This window comes from Nelumbo nucifera, chromosome 1, assembly GCF_055504915.1.
Source record: "Nelumbo nucifera cultivar China Antique chromosome 1, China Antique-T2T, whole genome shotgun sequence".
Taxonomy (NCBI): Eukaryota; Viridiplantae; Streptophyta; class Magnoliopsida; order Proteales; family Nelumbonaceae; genus Nelumbo; species Nelumbo nucifera.
The window spans coordinates 85,489,598-85,509,705 of NC_142649.1; the positions used below are offsets into that span (position 1 = coordinate 85,489,598).

General features: G+C 36.6%; 2 protein-coding genes across 5 annotated transcripts in view; one reads left to right on the forward strand and one right to left on the reverse strand.

Moving 5' to 3' along the window:
* LOC104599506 (deneddylase) overlaps positions 1-9,334 on the forward strand; it is a 42,577-nt gene extending 33,243 nt beyond the window's left edge. For 2 of the 3 annotated variants that reach the window (XM_010262072.3, XM_010262071.3), the window contains exons 5-8: positions 5,502-5,687; positions 6,411-6,662; positions 8,735-8,855; positions 8,948-9,334. In XM_010262072.3, the coding sequence (XP_010260374.1) occupies positions 5,502-5,687; positions 6,411-6,662; positions 8,735-8,855; positions 8,948-9,060 (672 nt within the window). In that variant the 3' untranslated portion in view covers positions 9,061-9,334. The remainder of the gene's footprint in view (positions 1-5,501; positions 5,688-6,410; positions 6,663-8,734; positions 8,856-8,947) is intronic. The other variant, XM_088887197.1, reaches the window with a different exon arrangement.
* A 1,935-nt stretch (positions 9,335-11,269) lies between these two features.
* On the reverse strand, positions 11,270-18,774 carry LOC104599507 (Polynucleotidyl transferase, ribonuclease H-like superfamily protein). 2 transcript variants are annotated; one of them, XM_010262074.3, is made up of 9 exons: positions 18,497-18,774; positions 18,334-18,409; positions 18,152-18,230; positions 17,251-17,335; positions 15,079-15,187; positions 14,856-14,944; positions 14,717-14,781; positions 14,522-14,600; positions 11,270-11,816 (listed from the first exon to the last, which is right to left on the reverse strand). In XM_010262074.3, exons 1-9 carry the CDS (start codon positions 18,548-18,550, stop codon positions 11,646-11,648), a joined length of 807 nt encoding a protein of 268 aa, XP_010260376.1. In that variant the 5' UTR covers positions 18,551-18,774; the 3' UTR covers positions 11,270-11,645. The 2 variants fall into 2 exon arrangements, with proteins under 2 accessions (XP_010260376.1, XP_010260375.1); XM_010262073.3 differs by having other exon boundaries at positions 14,522-14,603; positions 18,497-18,701.
* Between the last annotated feature and the right edge of the window lie 1,334 nt (positions 18,775-20,108).

The following is a 20,108-nucleotide window of genomic DNA, read 5'->3' on the forward strand; positions in this document are numbered from 1 at the left end:
CATGGACAACCTCAAGAAGATAGTGATTCTTCATTTCTGCAACGTGATTTTGTTGTGGTGTTTTAGCATATGAACTTCAATAAATAGACTCACACGAATCAAAGAAATCCGTGAGATCGTTATGAAAATATTCTTTTGTGTGTCTAATTGAAAATTGTGAATCTTAGTCTAGAATTGGGTAAATACCATGCATTGAAAATCTTTTACAAACTTCGACACCTCCTCTCTAGATCGCATCGGATAAACCCGGGTATATCTAGAATAGTCATCAATCAATGTAATAAAGTACTTATAACCAGTTTTAGAAGGTAGAGTAACAGATCCCTAAACGTTAGAGTAGATGATATGCAAATGAAAATTAGATATTTTATTTCTTAAAGGAAAAGAACTTTTACAATGTTTGCTCAACTAACATGTTTGACAGTTGACACTACCATTCATTTACTGGTGAAGACTTGAATAATTTCAGAAACATAATTTTTAATGACTCAAAAGACAAATGACCAAGACGACTATGCCATAAATAGTAGGGATGCAAATGGATTGGTTTTGAATCAAGGTATATTCAAATCTGATCAGATCTTACAAACATCAATTTGAATTTGAATCCATTCATAACGACAGATATCTGAATATGATCCGATCCGATTTCCTTTCTAAACAGTTAAAAAATATTACCGTTTATATTAAAGAAAAACAAAAATACAAGTATTTTCTTTAACTATTTTCATCATATATATACATGTGTTATATATATATATATATATATATATATATATACACATCAGATCTTTTCAAATAAGATAGGAGGTAATTTGAATTCGATCCAATTTTTCAATCGTATCCTATTACCCGATCTGATTCGACCCAAAAATCTGATAGGAGTATATCTGAACCCAACAAAATTGGATCAGATCATAATCTGATCAATTTGCACCCCTAATAATTAGGCTTGACTCTTTCTAGACTGACTTATAGACTTTGTAGCCACAAGACTAGCTTTATTCTCCAACATGTAGAGACCGCCCACCATACTACCTCTACCAATCGTCCTCCCAAAGGTCAAATCCTGGAACACACAAGAAGGAAAATTGGTTATTGAACAATTTAAGGTATGAGAAATGTTGCTAATGGAAATTAAATTAATAGGCAATTTAATAACATGCAACACATTAGAAAGGGTAAGACCAAAAGGAACAGAGATGGTTCCTTGACCAACTATGGTAGAGAATGACCCATCAACCAGTCTTACCTTATCTCTTCCGGAGAAGAGGTTATATTCTTGAAACAAATTGGACTTACTAATCCTGTGATTTGAGGTTCTAAAGTCAATTATCCAAGGAGATTTAGATGTTTGAGATGACACATGGAAAGTAGTGGCAAAGTTACCTAATATAGACACAAAAGTAGCAGAGGGAGTAGGGCCATAATCCATATGACGAAGTGTCCTACCATACAACTTCAAATGGTCACAAAAAGAGTTGATGATCTCTTCCTTGGGATCGAAGTTAGAAAGACATTCCTGAGATACAATGGGGCTAGTAGTCTCCTGAGAGGCCATATTTGCTAAATTATACTTCTTTTGGCTTTGCTGGACTGGCTTCTTATTCTGATCAAATGCTAGTTTTTTATTCAACTATTGAGCCTACATCTTCTCATGAAAATCCCAAAAAGTCTCTAGTGTGCCTAGGCTGTTGACAATGAGTGCACCAAAGTTTATCCTTGTCCTTTATCCTCTTCTAAAGGTCACCCTTCTTAAAAGAATTTCCACCATTTGTATCTGCACCTCCTCTAGCTACCAAAACAACTAGCTCCCCCTCAGAATTATTTATCACATTTCTTTTACTCTCTTTAGACTGCACTAAGGCATACACTTCCTGCACTGATGGGAGATCTTTACTTCCTAATATCTGAACCCTAATAGACTCAAACATAGGATTCAGCCCCAAAAGGAAAGCAAAGACCCATGTTGGGAAACTAGAGACTTGTAGGTTTTAGCATCCACATCACATTTCTAATTCATATTCTAATAATGATCCGACTCCTTCGAGATTGAGGTCAAATCTGATTAGTATATGAAGAGACTCCTCTCCCCCTATTTACAAGTTGAGGATCCAGATAGATTTTTGCATAGTGTCAATTGTTCAGAATAGGTAGGTTTAGCTTATCCCCAAATCTCATAAGTAGTATCTGCCCACATGAAGGTCTTCCTCACCTGTGGCAGCATGAACAGTAACAGCCACAACCCACAACATCACCATACTGTTTTTTTATCCCATTTATCATTGTTTGCACTTCTAGACTTCTCTTCTTTAATCTTACCATTAGTGTAACCTGTCTTTCCCCTTGCAATTTTGTAGAGTTTAATTCCCTTTGACCATTCTAGGTAATTGAGTCCATCAAAGGGAATTACAGCCATAGGAAAATTCCTATCAAACCCCCCATTCTCTCCACCTTGACTAGAAGGCAAACTAGAGACAACTGAATCCTCAGAAGACATGGTAGAGAAGCCTGATTTCACTATTCAGCCACAAGAAAAGAAAAAGAGTAGAACAGGGAGGAACTATCACAAGAATACTCAATCTCAATCAAATCAGCATTATAAGATCATTTCCTTCTGTTCATACAAAGAGTTCACATGCTACCACACTGCTGAAACAGTTCCAGGTCTGGACAGCCCCTATGAGTACCACTTTACCCTACTCTAGGCTACACAGTCACAACAATCACCAAAAATAACATAACTAGCTGCTGTTACAGCAGATACAGATCATCCAGGCCTACACAACCCACCTACATGGGTACAAGAGGATCACGCGATCCACATAGAAGTAGGAAAAAACTGCAAAAAGCTTCACAGCACCCAATCACCTCACAGGTGATTTCTTGGCAAACGACCAAGAAAAAAACTGCACAGGAACTCCTCTCGTATCAGCCGATGTACTTGTCCTCTATGTTTAATCTAAAAAAGGAAATCAAGAAAGAAACTTTGATCGAACTGTCCTCAAGCTCAATACCAATGCTCTGATACCATGTTTTCTTGGTAGAATGTGTTAGAAAGTCAGACTATAGAAGAGAGGAGAATTGATTGGGAGTCAAAAAGGTATGCTGGTGGCACTAGCTTTTCTATTTATATTAGGGTGACACAACATAACAATAAAAAGGATATAAAAAGACCAAAGTGCCCCTGTGGCACATATTACATAGTTATTAACAGATTTAACAATTTACATCAAGCAATCTTGAACAGGAATCTCCGAGATAATGATACTTTTAGCTGCTTCATGCACACCATGCTTGAAGGCAAGCCTTCTCTTTATTTCATCAATGCAAAACTGCATAGTAGATTTTCTTGAGCTTGATATACTATTATTATTGGTCTTCTCTTCCCAAAATGGGTTTATAGTCATCATGACCCATTTGTTTCTATTAAGTACTCTGGTATTTTCTAATTTTCTTTAATTTAGAATTTTCAGTTATTTATTTTGATATAGGATGCTTTTGCCATCTCTTTGGATTTACAATTCACCACAGCTCAGAGATCTGTATCATCCTCCCTTTTTGTTTACTAGAAAATGTGCTTAGATAATCACCAGCTGCAACTTTTGGGGAACTTTGTACTTTGTTGAGTCTGCAGAAAAACTCATTCTCTCAAATTGTTTTGGTAACGGTGCAGAAGCTAGTCTCTTGAGTTTGTCCCTTTGCCATTTGACAAATTATGCATTTGTTAACATGCCAGACAATGCTGTCACAAGTCAGTTTTTTTAAGATAGTTGTTCAGAGAGTAATGACCATAACCAAAAGGATTGGGCATCTCTTGCAACTTCAAGCTCTTCTGTGTATTAATATGAGGTTTCTCACCTATACCATCATATTTTCACCCCTCCCCCCCTGAAAAAAAAAAAGAAAAGAGCTTAAACCTTGTGAATTGTAATTGTTATCCAGCACCTCTTTTTATTCATACAATTTCTTGATCCCCATTATGGTGATCTTGCCAAGTAGCTTCTCTTGATCTGGTGCTTTAGTCTTGATATTGAAAACCATTTTCTGCTTGTTCTATGGGGTTTTACTCCACCTCCTATTGGCTCATCATGAAGCTTGGGAAAATATTATTGAAGTCCTTGTCGTACAAATCAGCTGGTTCATAATCCTCGAAACTTCTTGATGTTCATTGGACTCCCCCGCCCCATGGCTGGTTTAAACTGAACTTTGATGGGAGCAATGTGGGAAACCCAGGCCCTGCAGGCATTGGAGGAGCTATCAGGGATGAGGCAATATTTGTGCCTTATTCTCAGGTCCATCTGGGCATTCTAATGTGGCGTCTACAGAATTTTTAGCTGCTGTTTTTGGGCTTGAGAAGGCTAAGGAACTGAGTATGGAAAGGCTAATTATTGAAGGTGACTCCAAACAGTTATGGACTGGTTAAGAAAAGGGGAAGGAGTCTCTTGGCACCTAAGGAACGACCTTAGGAAATTCAGAAGGCTCTCCAGGTATATACTGGTTCAAATTAATTGGGTTAGAAGATCAGCCAACAGTTTGGCAGACAGCTTGGCTAAACAAGGGGTTCAAAGAGAGTCAATGTTCTGGGCCTTTGTGTAATTTTTGGGGGGGTTTGGACACCTTTGTCCTCTTTGTTTCCTTCACAACTTCTGGTTGTACTGTTTCTCTAATATTAATGAAAAAATTTTCCTGAGTTATTGATCCAAAAAAAACTTCTTGATGTTCAGGTTCTAATCTAAAGAATGGTTCACTGAGTTTCAAATGCCTGTAAATGGAACTTTAAGTCTCAGCCTCTCATTACTTTCATTCATAACCATGCAAGTTTAAGTGAATCCAAATGACAAAAGAAAAAAGTTTAACTGAAGCAGAGTATCAATATTTAATACACTAATCCCTAGGCCTTAGACCTCCAACCTACACTTTCTTACCTAAGGTTGTGTTTGTTTGTGGTCTAAACTCTGGACCAATGTAAGCTAGCACTCCAGTCCAGTTTTGTCTGCGTTTGGTAGTGGTGTTTTTATACATCGTAAATTGATGTATAACTTCATTCAAGAAAGTTTTTGCATTGATAATTGGTGTAATGTTAACACTGATTTTTTTGATGTAAAACTTTCCTCTATTCTCTTCTCTAACAATCCAGTCCGCATTTTACATTCTCAGTAAACCATCGTCACCCTACTCCACCGGTGTAAAAGTGTATTTACACCACAACCAAACGCAGACTAAAGCTCAAATAAATTAATTACAGATAGAATAGTCTGTAGAAACTTATTTTAAAAACAATTCTTAAGACTTTGATTTTGCTCACCATTTATAAACACCATGCAGAGAGTCCTAGAAACACAAAGGATCTCAAAAGGCCTCAATTTGAGGACCATTCAAATGATTTTATGTCTGATAGTCTTCTTTCTCCATCAAGATTTATGGTCTCGAAGCAGGCATTCTGATTAGATCAGAACATAATATACTATCAGTTTGACCTCAGTACAATTGGTTTGCAGAGAACTTCTTTGTCAAAGCTGCTATCAGTCGTTCTTGCTGGTGGATTGATTCTGGTTTCGGTTAGTGTTCTAACTCAACTTTGTTGGCCTCGGATCAACAAGGGCAGGAAATATCCTGTAACACATTTTCCAGTTCTGTTGTCTGAAGATGACTGCTACCATCATAAGTTCCTTGAAGAAAATGAGGTACGTGCACAATGGAATATTTACTTTACCCTTATTTACAGTTAATTTACAAATATTTATTGTGCATTTTGTCTGTGATATACTGCAAGAACTAGCAGTTGATAGGTGAAGGGTTAGTTAACTTGATTTAATGTGTCATAAATGTGAACTACATGCAATGGTATGGGGATGTTTTATTCATAGTAATTCATGGTTATGTAAAAGATATGCAAATGTGGTCTTCCTGTGGCTTGAACTTTTATGGAAAAATGTGAAGCCATGGCCTTAGTTCCATCCAGATACCCATTTGCATATCTTTTACAAGGGAGTTCTGAATATGATTCAGAAACATTTGTGCATTGTACACCATCAATAAGGTCTGACTATGCCTACAAAAAAGGGAAAAAATGTATTGACTATGAAGTCCCATACAACAAGGAATTTCCAGTGATAAAATGATGATTACATGAGCAGTTACAAAAACTTGGATGACTATCTTACTTTTTTCCTTTCCAACAGAAAGAGACCATTAAGGAAGACACTCCTCACCTGTTATCTAGATCTAATTTTCAGTGAGGGATGAACATCCCACTGATCTAGTTGTTTTATAACATAGTCCTGAAACCAGTTTCATAAAGTATAAATTGAGGCAGTTGTTCTAAAAGCTTCACATGATTCCCTGCACCCCAATCTACCCCTTTTTTTCCTTTTTCTTATCTAATATCCAGATTTTCTGATGGATAGTTGGAAACCCTGTGTGTATCAATCATCAAAAAGATCAAGGAAGCTTTTGGTTGGCCAGGGGATATACTAATGGACAGAGATTCTGGTGTCTGGATCGGAGAACTCCCAAATTACTTGAGGAGGAATGGTAGTATGGATCCAGTTAAAGAGATTGTTTCCAACAGTGGAGAAGATATTTCTATGTGCTCTATTGCGCCAAACAAAAGTGAAGGTGATGCCAGCATATCAGCTCAGGATATTGCTAGTTATCAGGTGACCCCAGTGAACTGTTTTTAGTTCTTTTCTTGTTTTCCTACCTTCTAAATAAGAATAGGAATTCCTAAAATCTGGTTAGATTAGGGATTTCCATATTTGAGAATAATTATTTAATGAAATAGATATATTGATTTGGATGATACGTCTAATGGAAATAGGAATTCATTTCATTTGAAATAAGGAACCCAGGAAAAAGGTACATCTTGGTTGGTCCTGTATAATTGCTCCATGGAATACTGGATGTGGTTGACCCCCCAATGGCATGATGTGAAACAAGCTGTGATTTCTCTTGTATTCTTTTTTTAATAGTAAAGTAAATTTTCATTAAAAGAAAAAATGAGTTGCAATCAAGTGAAGATGCTTCACCATCAAGATGCATATTTACAAAGAACAGCAGAATACAACCAAAACCTGCCTTTAATAATTATCCCCCAAAATATCCAAAGCACAGCAGAATTCAGACTCAAGTGCCCTCTATGGACATCTTCAAATTTAGGTTGGACTAACAACCATTCCATAATCAACAAACAAATATCAGCTACCAGTACTGTATTAGATTACTGCTTTTCTTCAAATTTGTGCCTATTCCTTCTTTCAAATGCTCAAACAGATTTCAACATCCTTCCGTTTCTTCTGAATTCCCATGCATTGTTTTTTTCTTATTGTCTCACAATTATTTAGAAGTTTTCAATTTTCATTTGATACTTATATCTATATGTACAGTGAATCGATAAACATCTTAATCTTTTTTTTTTTATGAGAGGTGGTTTTTAATATAAGAATCAGGACCTACCTATCCATGTAGTGAAACCTGAAGCAAGAGCCAGACTTCCTAGGCATTGCCTTTTGTGTTTTATTCCATCTGAATAAAATTCCATATGGTTCAAGTGATGCTAACAAAGAAAAGAAAAGCAGTCAGAACAAATAATGGTATAAGGATATTTTCTGCCCCACTTGGGCATGGCCACTCTATTCATGCTGAGATTCTGGCTTCCTAAATGGCTCAAGTGATGTTAACAAAGAAAAGAAAAGCAGCCAGAATAATCATGATATATTCTGCCCTAATCGGGCATGGTCACTCTTCATGCTGAGATTCTGGTTTTCTAAATGGCTCAATTTTTTCCCTTTTGGGTGTGAAGGGAGTGGAGATTGAGGGAGACTCTCCTAAGGTGATTATTGGTTGGATGTTTGGTGGCTCTGTTCATCCCTGGTTGTGGTGTTATCATACTGAAGAGGCTAAGGCTTCTTCCCATATGAAGAGCTTGTTCAGATTAATTCCAAAGCTAGCCAATTCATTGGTGGATAGTCAGGAGACGGTATATGCTATTGCTTTTGTTATTGAAATTATGGCCATCTTCTTCATGAGTAGGTTGAGGCCTCTCCCCTTGTTTTCATTTGATTCTTATTTGGGTGAATGGGCATATGTCTTGGCAGTCATGGATCTCATGCCTACTCTTGTATCTGTGATAGGATTTGTAATTTCATATGGCCATCTTCTTCATGAGTAGGTTGAGGTCTCTCCCCATGTTTTCATTTGATTCTTATTTGGGTGAATGGTCATATGTCTTCACAGTTGTGGATCTCAGGCCTACTCTTGTATCTGTGATAGGATTTGTAATTTCATTTTGGTTTTTGCCTTATTTTGGACTCTTTGACACTTTTCTTTGTATTTACACTTAGGCTGAGTTTGGGAAGAGTGCAAATATAAATATGCTCAGTGCAAAACCTTGTATACGGTATTTCTAGACCTTGTATTTGCACCATACATATTTGTATTTGCACTCTTGCCAAACTGTGCCTTATTGAACCTTATTCACCCCTTGATGAAATGCAAGTGGTTCTGTATAGCCGTTATATGGATATATTTTATATGTTTATGCACAACTTTTTTGGGCTGTCCTGCATTTAGTGGAAGTGAACTCTTAAGCCTGTTCAGATGGAATTGCATTATTATCATTGCTCTTACTCTTGTGGCCAAAATTTGTTGCTGTTGCTTCCTGTTATTGATTTTCATGATTGTACAACCTTTTTCTGTTGAGTTGCTTGACATGGTTTCCTTGGGCATATAGGTGGTGCTATCAAAAGATGGGAAGATAATTGGGTTTCAGCCTACAAGCCGTTTGGCTGTTAATCATTGGGGAGGCAATCCCTTGGCGCAGGAACTATACGGTGGGCGAAAGTTATCCCCTGGTGAGCACCACTTTCCTGCCATAATAGTAATATTTAAAATTGTAGACGTGGATGAATGAACTAGTTCTTGATTGGTGGCTTCTTCCAAACAGGTCTTATAGAACCTGGTCTCAATATCCCCCGACCAGATGAAATTGTTTTAATTGAGCTGTTGATGTCGGTCAACCCCGAATCCCGATTTGCATTGGCGAGGGCAATTAAATGATCATGTAAGAGAAAGCAAGCTACATGGTTTTTGTTTTTCTTTTCCCCTTTTAGGTTGCTCAATTATTCTTTTTTTTAATGGGTGGGTTTGGCATGCCTCCATTGTAAATGAAGGTTTTTCGGTTTGGTTGTCATCATTTGAGTCCACATTGACAGCAAATATGCATTTGAGCTGAAAATTTGTCGTCATTGTCGAGTTAGCAGAGAAGTTTATTGTCATTGTGGATAATGGGAAATGAAATTAAAAGGAAAGAAACTAGTTTTCATGGTGGGTATGGCTGGCCTTCTATTTTTCTAACAGGGAGATTGGAACTTTGTTAGCTGTCATAGATCATGGTAGCACTTATCTGGGTGTTTTTCAACTAGGAATTATGTTTGAGGCCAAATGGCCATTTCTACTCACTCCGGGTCTCTGCCCACAAGAACTTTATCCACGTTTACCCACAATACACTATTTCTGTGCATTGGGAACATCTCTCTGTGCATAATACTATGTAGGAAGGATGAGATGTTCTCCATGTGTACCTGCGATGTTACGTGGGTAGATGTGGGCAGGAGGTCCGGACTCAATTCTACACGGCTACAGCCTACACCACAGTCGCAACGGAAGCAGTCAGGCAATGCATTGTTGGGTGCAATGCACAGCTGTAGGTTGTATAGCCTTGTAGCCTTTTTTTTATGGCTAAATTAACAAACATAAACATTATTACTATCCTGATACAAAACTGCCATAAACCAACAAGTCTTGTTTATTATTATTATTAAACTACACTGGGCAATGAGGATGCTTACGACAGTACGATACACCTTACCTTGTAAGCTGTAGGTTGTAGCCTTTTATTTTTATTCTCGTCGTCGTCAAAATTAAGTGCTCAGGTCTTGCATCCACAATTTCCCAAGCGAAATGGACTATCAGCCTCTTCTTGAATCTCGCTCCAAGGTTTTGCATCTCAGTGGAAGTAAAACTGCCAAGCTGAGGCCTATTCAGTCAAATCTATATATTGCGAAGCAGAATAGAGCAGCTCTAGCATTGCAATATGATCCAGAAAGAAATGAAACGCTCCAATCTGACAAGATTTTGATTTGGATTTGTTTCATTCACAAACCCCAGAATTTGACCCTCCTGAAAGGTGGTTGGGACATTATGATCAAAATTTGACGGTCATAGTGTTGCCTAGCGCTAGGGGTGTCAATTGGACTGGATTTGGTCCAATCCGATCCAGTCCAATGTGAGTCCATTATAAGTGGATCAGGTCCAATCTAATCCAATGAATGTTTTGGACCAATTTGGACCGGTCCAATTTAATGTCTGGACCATCCAATCTGTTCAAATTCATTTTGATTTAGATTGGTTTCAACTCAAACCCGGTCCATTGACACATTCTTATCTTATATCAATGGATCAGATATTAGCTTAATCCAACCCAATCCAATATAAATTTGTTACGGACGGACCAGGCCCAATCCAATCCAATAAATATTTTGGACCGGATTGGTCCAATCCAATGTCTTGGTCCATCCAATTCATCCAAATTGATTTTGGACTAAACGGGGTCCAATCCAGAACCAGTCCATTGACACCCTTACCTAGCACCCTAACGGGATGCCAAGATTTTTGTATAGCATTAAAAAAACCATGCTAGTTGGCATCGGAGATAGCAATGGATCCATTTATATTTGGAACTTTTTTTCTTTGGGATTTTTAGCCTGCACTCCACCTCAGAATTCAGATTTGAACTACAGACCTACAACAATTCAAATTCATGAACAGCTCCACCTATAACACCTATACCCACCTGTGAATTGACATCAATTCCAAGCTAGCACCCACCCCCAACTATATGGTGGAGCTAGGATTTCAGAGGTGGACTGAACGGTAAAAACCTCTTTTTCTTTTGGGGTAGCACAGTGAAACCAGGCTAAGATCAATTGAACCTTACATTGGATAAATAGGAGAAAAAGAAAATAAGTAGGTTTGGGTATCCTTGCTTTGGAACAGAGTCATCAACTAAGAATTTCTGGCATAAATCCTGTAAAATGATGAAGCTTCTTATCAGGTGCTGGGATATTTTCTTTTTGCTTGTGTGTGGGTCTTATCACCTCTCTTATACTCTTATCTTTTTTTTATTATTATTATTTGGCGAGTATCAAAGAGAAAAACGTATTATCAAGTTATCAGGTCGGTTAAAGCCTTAAAGGATAAACCCATCTTTACTTCTCTCACATTCAAAATTTCTTATTGAAGCAATTTCTAAAACAGAATGAAAGAATAAGTCACTCAGAATCAGAAGTTCAGAACCTATGAGAAAAGAAATAGGCCTATGAACGCTTCATTCGATAATTTATGATGAGTATTATCCAATGAAAATGTACAACATATTAAGCATTAGACCCTTGCGGCACCCTTGGCAATGCCAATGATATAGCATACCATGTTGAAGTGATGGTGGCAAGCTGGCAGCCAGGTATCTTGTCTTTTCCTCAGGACCAAATCAATGGACATTTCTTTAGTCACAAGGTTTAGTCAACTCTAGATATTGTAGAGCCATTAACGGGACTCCTGCTTGCAACTTGCAAGTTCATGCTCTAGGATACAGATATGCTGTTGTTGAGATCTGCACCATCTCCCTGCTTCTGTTTCTTCTTTTGCTTACGGTTCTTCTGTTTCTTCTTCAGCCTTAAGTGGTCTTTAATGCTCTTCTCCCACTCCTTTTTGTTTTTCTGATAAAGTAGCATTGCAGCCCGGGCATCTTCTATCTGAAACAAGCAGCCTCAGTAAGTCAAGGGTTCTCAGGTAGTTCTAAGTTTCAGCAGTGCTTTGGCTGACAACAGAATATTCATCTACTCTTCCATCTTCTTTTTGGCAAGTAAAATAACTTTTATTAATCAATAATAGGCACAAGGTCCTACTCTCCCAACAAAGGGAAAAATTACATATTACGTTTGAGCCCAATACAAATGATTTCTATTCGCCCCATAGTTGTCAAGGCAACTAGGCGATTTTTAGAAGTCGCCTCGCCCAACGCCAAGTGTTTTTTGTATTAGGTGCTCACGCATATACACATTATATCATTTGTTGAATAACTTTATATACATTGTATCATTTTATTGATTGGTTTTATTTTATTAGAATACATCCTGTTGTATGTTTACTCCTTTTTTTATAAAGATAAATCTTTTTTACGAAAGCTACGAAAGTTTCTTTGGGTTTGAGTTTTGAACCAAGACTGAGAAGAGAAACCGAGGATTCAGTCCAAGTCATCCAAGACCTCCCGGTAAGTTTCTTCTTCTTCTTCTTCTTATTATTATTATTAAACAGTCCAATTGTTCTGTGGTCCTTTTTTTTCCTATGTTTTTGGGATGAAACAGGGGCTCCGCCTCTTCAACCTCCTCCTCCTCCTCCCTCCTCTTTTCTCAAATCAACCTGGTACTCCAGTATTTTATTTTCTAATTTAAAAAAAAAAAAAAAAAAACTTTTGGAAACGAAACAGGGGTTCCGCCCCAACTTTCTAAAACTTTCCTGTATTTTTCTGCACTATTTTTTTAATAATGCTTTTTTGGGGACGAAACAGGGGCTCTGTCCCTTTATTTTATACTTTCAAATTCCATCGCCTAGGCACCACCTAGGTGACTGGGCGCCCTGTGGTCGCCTAGGCTCGCCTAGGCGCCTTGACAACCCTTGCTTAGCTAAAGTATCCACCATCCCATTTGCCAATTTCCTCTTCCAATTCCCAGGATGAAAAAAATAATAATTTTATGCTTAGTGCAGCAAAATGGAGAGTGGAGTTTATGGGCCAAGGTGCCACTTATTCATTAATGACGTTTTCATTTATTGATCATTTGATCAAAATAAATACTAATCATGGTGACATATAGGGATATGTTTTGAAAAGAGTAACAGAATAAGCAATTTTAAGGGACATATAGGGATATTTTTTAGAAAACACATGGAAATGGTGGGAAAAAAAAAAAGATATGCATGGATATGTTGGGAAAGCTCATATAAATCCAAAAATTACATCAACAACATTAAACCTAAGGCTGAAATGACTATAAATAGGGCATAAACATATAAGGGACATTTCAATAGCTTATGGGAAGTGTGAAAGAATTAAAATATGCATATATAACTCAAAAAATTAATAAATGTCATTACTATTTAGAAATACTTATTTTAATTTTTAGAAAAGGTGGATTAGATGTTAAAACATTAAAATGCATTTACAAGTAGTCATGATATGGTGAATGGTTTAATAGTGTGAGTCCTTTCCTTTCATGTGAGCAACTTAAGTTCAAGTCCAATTAACAGTACATAGTTTTTATGTATGGGAATGAGTTTAAATGAAAACCTATAATGGAGTTGAAGTTAATTTACAGACTTTCCAAATTCAAACGGGCAGACTTTTTTTTGGTAATAAAATAAAATTTATTAAAAGAAAAAAAGAGATTACAAAGGGGAGTGACCAAAAGTCACTCGAGAGATAAGGGGGGAAAAAAAGAAGAACAGAACTTAAGGACTCAAACACAAGCACTCCAAACCAGCCTAGCCTCAAAAAACCAGAAGAAACCAGAACTCACATAAACACCACAAGCAATCCCAAAAACAGCCTAAAGATAAAAATTCAAACCTCAAGATAACAAAGACAACAACCACATCAAGACCCCACAGACATACATCTAATCTCGAATAAAAACCAAAAACCACAACCATCTCGCTAAAATTCAAAACGGGCAGACTTGTAGATTTTTTTTTTGTGGATAAATGGCAGACTGTTATAGAGTTAATGGTTTTTTTTTTTTTTTGATAAGTAATAGAGTTAATGGTTATTGATACCAAATACACAACACATTAGCAGTACACTCAGCTTATTTGCTGATACATTACCAAAACCATGGGTGTATTGGCCGATAAATATGGATACAAGTGGAATGGCACCAAAATCATGCCACCTTCTACTAAGTCAAACGTCTAATATGTAGCAGACCATATTGGTTATTATGTATTGATACTTTAACCTTGGATCCTCAACCATCTCGCTAAAATTCAAAACAAGCAGACTGTTATAGATTTTTTTTTAGGATAAATGGCAGACTGTTATAGAGTTAATGGTTATTGATACCAAATACACAACACATTAGCAGTACACTCAGCTTATTTGATGATACATTACCAAAACCATGGGTGTATTGGCCGATAAATATGGATAAGAGTGGAATGACACCAAAATCATGCCACCTGCTAGTAAGTCAAAAGTCCATTGTATCCGGCCATATTGGCTATATGTATTGATACTTTAACCTTGGATCCTCAACCATTTGATTTGGGACCCTGAAATTTATTGTGACTAGAGAATAGAGATAAACGTATTGTCTTCAACTCAGTGGGTGCAATACAGTGTTAATGCAATATGGTGGAAATATGACATGGTTACTCTTGTCAAGAACATAAACTAGAATCTTACAGGGCAATGCTCCCCATTTTGGATCTTAACACCAAGAAACTCTGCTGCAAGATCTCGAAGTGCCCTTTTACGCCCTTCCCTGCTTTGAAAACACACTAAATTTTAATGGGAATGGAAACAGAAAGTGTAAAATATAAATGAAATTTCAGACTTTAGTTGGACAACACTACAACAGAAAAGTGCCCTTTTATGCACCTTAAAAAGGGTTGATACTCAGAGGTATCCCGGATGTCCTTCTTTGGATGACTTAGCAGCAATGCCTGTTTCAAAAGGACCTTGGTTAATCGCTTAGTTTTCCACTTCTTGAATCCATAATAAAAACAAAAGTGGGAACCTTAAGATCATTGCGTAAGGCATGGCCTACAAGGATCCTTCCTTTGATCAACTCTGCTACTTTCTTCTGAACAGCTTGGAAGTCCTTTGCTGCAGCAGAAGGTTAGATCATAAGCATGCATTCTTTTGTTTTTTTCCCAATTTGCTGCTTATCATCATTTCAACCAAATAATATGAGAGCTGTAAACATGAGACTTCAGAAAGAAAAAGGAAAAAGTCTCAACCTTTCCTCAAGTCACGGGGTCGAATCCCACTTATTTTAGTACGGAAGTCAACAACACGCTCTACTGGGCGAACATACTCATCATAAATGGCATTCCCCCACATATTCACCTGCAATGAACTAATCGCCACTCAATATCAATGAACATATAAATATGGAAATCTAACAGTTAAAATCAGGGGGCTTTTTGACCCTACAACCTTCAGGTGGCCTAAGAGAAGAGGGAGGGTATTATGGAGATGTGTTAGGGCTGCTTTAGTAACAGTATGGGAGGAAAGAAATAACAGGATATTCAATGATTAAGAAAGAGATGAGGCTACTGTTTGGGATTGTCTGCTGATTAGGGCTATTAATTGGGCTAAAGTATTGGATCCGTTTTCACATTTCTTCTTTGTTGGCATGTGAAGAAACTGGGAATTAATTGTGAAATCTTCTTCAGTTAAGGACAAACCTGTTGTAGCCCGGAAGCCCCCTGAAGAAGGCATCATAAAGCTAAACATTGGTGGTAGTAGCCTTGGTAATCCTGGGCCTTCTGGTATTGGAGTTTCAGGAATGCAGAGGGTCAGATTGTTGCCTTATTCTCTGGTCCAATCGGAGTGGGGGATGTGGTTAGTGCAGAGGTCCAAGCAGTTTAATAGGGAGCACATATTGCTAAAGAGTTGAACTTCGGGAGTTTGGTCATTGAAGGAGACTCTAAATTGGTAATAGGGGGGCTGAAAGAACCGGAGACTGTAGCTTGGTCTTTCAGGGGGGCAATGAGAAGATTCAAGTGGCTAACATCCAATTTAAAAGTTAGATTTCAGTGGGAGAGGAGATCAGCTAATGGGCTGGCAGGCCTACTAGCTAAACAAGGGGTGCACAGGGATCATTTATTTTAGGCTCAATTGTAATTTTGCTTTGCTTTAGAGGCAGCATCTCGTGCCTCTTTGGGGAACTCTTTGTTGTATCTGTTGTTAGTTCGTCTTGATTAATTTTAATGAAATGCTTTGTTACTTATAAAAAAGATATTAACTGGAAATTTACACCATTGGAGATAGGATTATTCTGGTATTTAATTGGAAATGACCAATTTTTGATAAACGGGGGCATAAATACAGTATGATCCTTTTGAGTAATTAATTAACAATTTAGTTCTACAAGTCATCCTTCATATTTTAAATTAACATATAATAATACATTATTCTTCTTCCATAAGAAAAACTATCCATAAACCGACCCTTACTTTAATTCTTCAGAATAATGAAAGCTATAATTTCTTGCCATGATGAGCCTTTTCAAAGTATATTATTACCTCTAAAATGATCCTTTCTTATCTTGTTTGGGATCAATCTTATAAAAGATAAAATGAACATGGTTTATAATGACATAAAAATTGGCATAAATGTTGTAAGTCTGCTTCTAGACATTTCTCTATATCATTCTTCACAAAATGATAGTTTTTTATAGAACAAAAATAATGCTCTAAGTTGCTTCTGTGACAGAAAGAGAAAGTATACTATTATACAGATGCAAAAAGGACAAAACATGGACAAAGTGCTGGATAACAAATTTATACCGAAAACTGAAGTTTTTTCCCGATTGGAGAAAACTGAAGTATCCTACACAACATGAGACCCATTTTGAAGTGTCAGACTGTTAATGCCACATGTTTAGCCTAATTCCAGAAGGTTCTGGATATTGTAAGGCAAGATAATTGTCTATAAATTTGTTAGTTTTGTTTTGTTCATATTTTGTTGTTCGTTTTCTCTTCTGTTTGTCTACATTCTTTGTTTGTTTTACACCCCCCAAAGCAAGCATGCATGTAGATACACTTCAAATTTGGAATTTTGTGGTACTGTTATGACCAACCACTCCCTTTCATGTCTTATAACGCATGAGGGAGGGGAAGACAAAACTGCAGAAAGAAATGCATACAATATTTTGCAAAACAAAGTGCATGGAAGGCCATATGGCATCAATAAGAAAAAGTGATATGCTACAAGCCTACAAATTCAAGGATCTAGAAGAGGTAAGGCAGACCCAAAAAACATGAGCTGAATGAGGGCCAATATACACCAATTGACCAGTATAGTTAGGACAAGGGTTTTTTTCAGTTGATATAAGTTTTTTTCTTGACAAAATAGTCACAATATTGCTACTGCAACCACTGGAGAATAAAAGAAGTAATTGTTACCAAGGAAACCCGACCAAGGGCACTTTTGTTTCCTTCAGAACTGACACCAACCATTTCACAGTCCATGGCTATGGCATTTGTCAAGCTGTTAAACAAATGAAGATTTTAATAAGCGCAAATTCTGAAACTTTTGCAAAAGAAGATTGAGAAAAAATCTTTGCACATTCAGAAACTTTTGACATCCTAGATAAAATAATTGTTACATACAGCTGCTTGATACAATATGCTGCAAGAATACTGATGGAAACATAAAATTAATAAGCACAGAAATTTTAGGATGTATAAAACCAAAATGCAATGTCAATAGAATGCATTACAAATTCAGATAAAGAAAGAAAAAAAAAACTGTTTTTCAATATTTACTAAGGGATAGTTGTGGACCAGGCACTATGAACAATAAAGACTAAATAATGGTATTGTTAAAACATTCATCTTGCACCATCCAGTCCATGATGAAAAATACTTTGTAATAACAATTTTGCATGCTAAAAAGCTAGTTGGGTTGCACAACTTCATACTGTTGAGTGCCATATTCATTGTTAAATTATGGGCGCGAATTAGATTGTCAAATCAATTTCTAGTCACTCATGTCAATCTTACGAGTAGTCAAGGCATAGGCAGCATTAGCAACTATCACATAAATTGGAGATTTGGAGTCTTGGTGCTCTTGAACATAACTACATAAGTAGTCAGAACTTGACAAATATGTCAGTAATTTAAAGAACGGAAAAATAGAAGCCATTTCACATTTCACAACAAGGCAGTTTAGCAGTGATACAAATAAACAGCTAGTGGATTTAATAACCTAATAAGATGTTACCTTCAGCTCATAAACATGGAAAAAAAAAACAGTAACAAAAAATATAAAGAAAGCACAAGCATAAGTACGGGGAAGAAGAACCTGCAATCAGAGTTAGTTGGGGTGATTGCAGACAGGTTCGGAGAATCATGCTCCGCATTCGATCTCTCTTTACGTTTTCCTGTAAAGAAAGCCGCAACAGAACCCAAGAAGTCAAGGTAACCAAAAACATGAAGAACAGAGCTACTTCTGACACAGACGTTATCATAAATCACGCTCTTTACCTAATACACTGTTTAGGGTTTCTCTCCCGGAACTAACTGAAGGTTTAGATGGATTAGGGCCCTGGCTTTTCAGTTTCTGCAAGAGAATGAAACCATATAACACGTTAGGGTGGGGCGAGCGAAAGAGAGAAAAACAGAGAAAGAGGGAGGGGATGGGGTGTACCTGTTGCAGTAGAGCCCAGTTGGGATTGAGAGACTTGATGGATTCTCCTCCCATCTCAACTCTCCAGTCTTTTCTCTTTCTCTCCCGCTTCTTCGAGTGCACCAATTTTCTGGTTTTTACGGGTCCCTTTGGCAGTTTGGCGGCTTGGACCTTCTTGAGGGCTGACTGCAACTGCAAACTGCAAACTTTGCCCGTTGAGGGCTGAGTTGTTCAGCTCAGCTGCTTTGAGTCGCTCAGGATAAGCTCCCTAAAGAGGCTGAAGCGGACAGCCCAACAATACCGACTTTCAGCTGCTTTCAGCATTTCTCTTAGAGATGAAAAAAAGGAAAATTTGTAGAAATTGCAAAATACATAAAATACATAGAAAAACGAAAGTTACAAAAAGTATAAAAAAAAATTATAGAAATTGCAAACAAAATAAAAATTATTTTTAAATTATAAAAACTATAGAAATTGAAAAAAATCAGAAAATAAAAATTGTAGAAAAACACAAAAATTGCAAATAAATAACAAAAAATCTATATCTATACTACTTTAAAAAGTAGAATAGCTTCAAGAATATTTCTAGAATTTTCTGAGGACAAAACTTACCCCTGTATATTTAAATTTATTGATAAAAAAATGAGGGCAAATAGGGTAATTGGTTATTGATATTAAATGAGTTGAACAGGGTAATTTTAAGATTTTCAATACATTCAATTCTCTCTCGTTAAGTCCAACATTTAAGGTATTAATTTGCATTCACCTAAATCATATATTTAAGGCTTTTTTGTTTTTTCTCTTCATTAAATTTTATAATTAAGTCCATACATAATAAATTAATAATTTCAATAACATAAAAACTTATACTTTTAATATCTAGCTGGAAAAAAAAATTGTGTTTTCATCTAGGTGGTGGTAAAAAATTAAACCATTTGGGTCAAATGGGCCAATCCATGTTGCCACAATTAAATAATAAAATTTGACATATTAAACAATAATAAGTATGATTGATAATATTTTAGAAATTGACCCACAGGTCAACACACTTTTGCCTTTGGGTCATAAGTCACAGATCAATTCGATTTTCAAGGTCAAACGAGTCAAACCACTCTACATCAACACTATGTGTGTGTGTGTGTAAAAATGCATATTTTATCAATAAATAGTATAATTATGGTTTACATATATTATAGTTATGTTTTACATATATTACATATAATATATGTATCATGTAACATTTATTTATGTTTTTAATTTTTTTTATTTATAAAAATATTGCAATTTGGGGCCAACAACAAGGTTTTTTCACAAAAATAGCATGGCAAGGCACATAAGGCCCTTGGGACATATAAATTTTGAAAACTTACTCAAAATTAAAAAAAAAAAAAAGATAATCCCAATTAGACATCGGAGTGCAAAGTTATGACTTTCAAAAGTTTGCACATAATTAAATGCACAACCTGCAACTTGGTTACTGGGTCGAACATGACAATGATTGAATCGCCTGGGTTAGATGGTTTTTAATTGAAAGGGGGAGTTTCAACAAAACAAAACCTAGAATCAAGGCCGAGTGACGGTTCGAACAGTTTAATCGACCAAGTCAACAACATGTTGAAAACATTGATGATAA

Excerpts from the sequence above, each read along its gene's own strand:
- LOC104599507 (XM_010262073.3), bottom strand. The coding sequence starts at position 18,550 with ATGGGAGGAGAATCCATCAAGTCTCTCAATCCCAACTGGGCTCTACTG. Across the intron at positions 15,188-17,250 it reads CCCTTGGTCGGGTTTCCTTG|GTGAATATGTGGGGGAATGC; the intron begins GTAACAATTACT and ends AGTTCATTGCAG. Across the intron at positions 14,945-15,078 it reads ACCCCGTGACTTGAGGAAAG|CAAAGGACTTCCAAGCTGTT; the intron begins GTTGAGACTTTT and ends CTTCTGCTGCAG.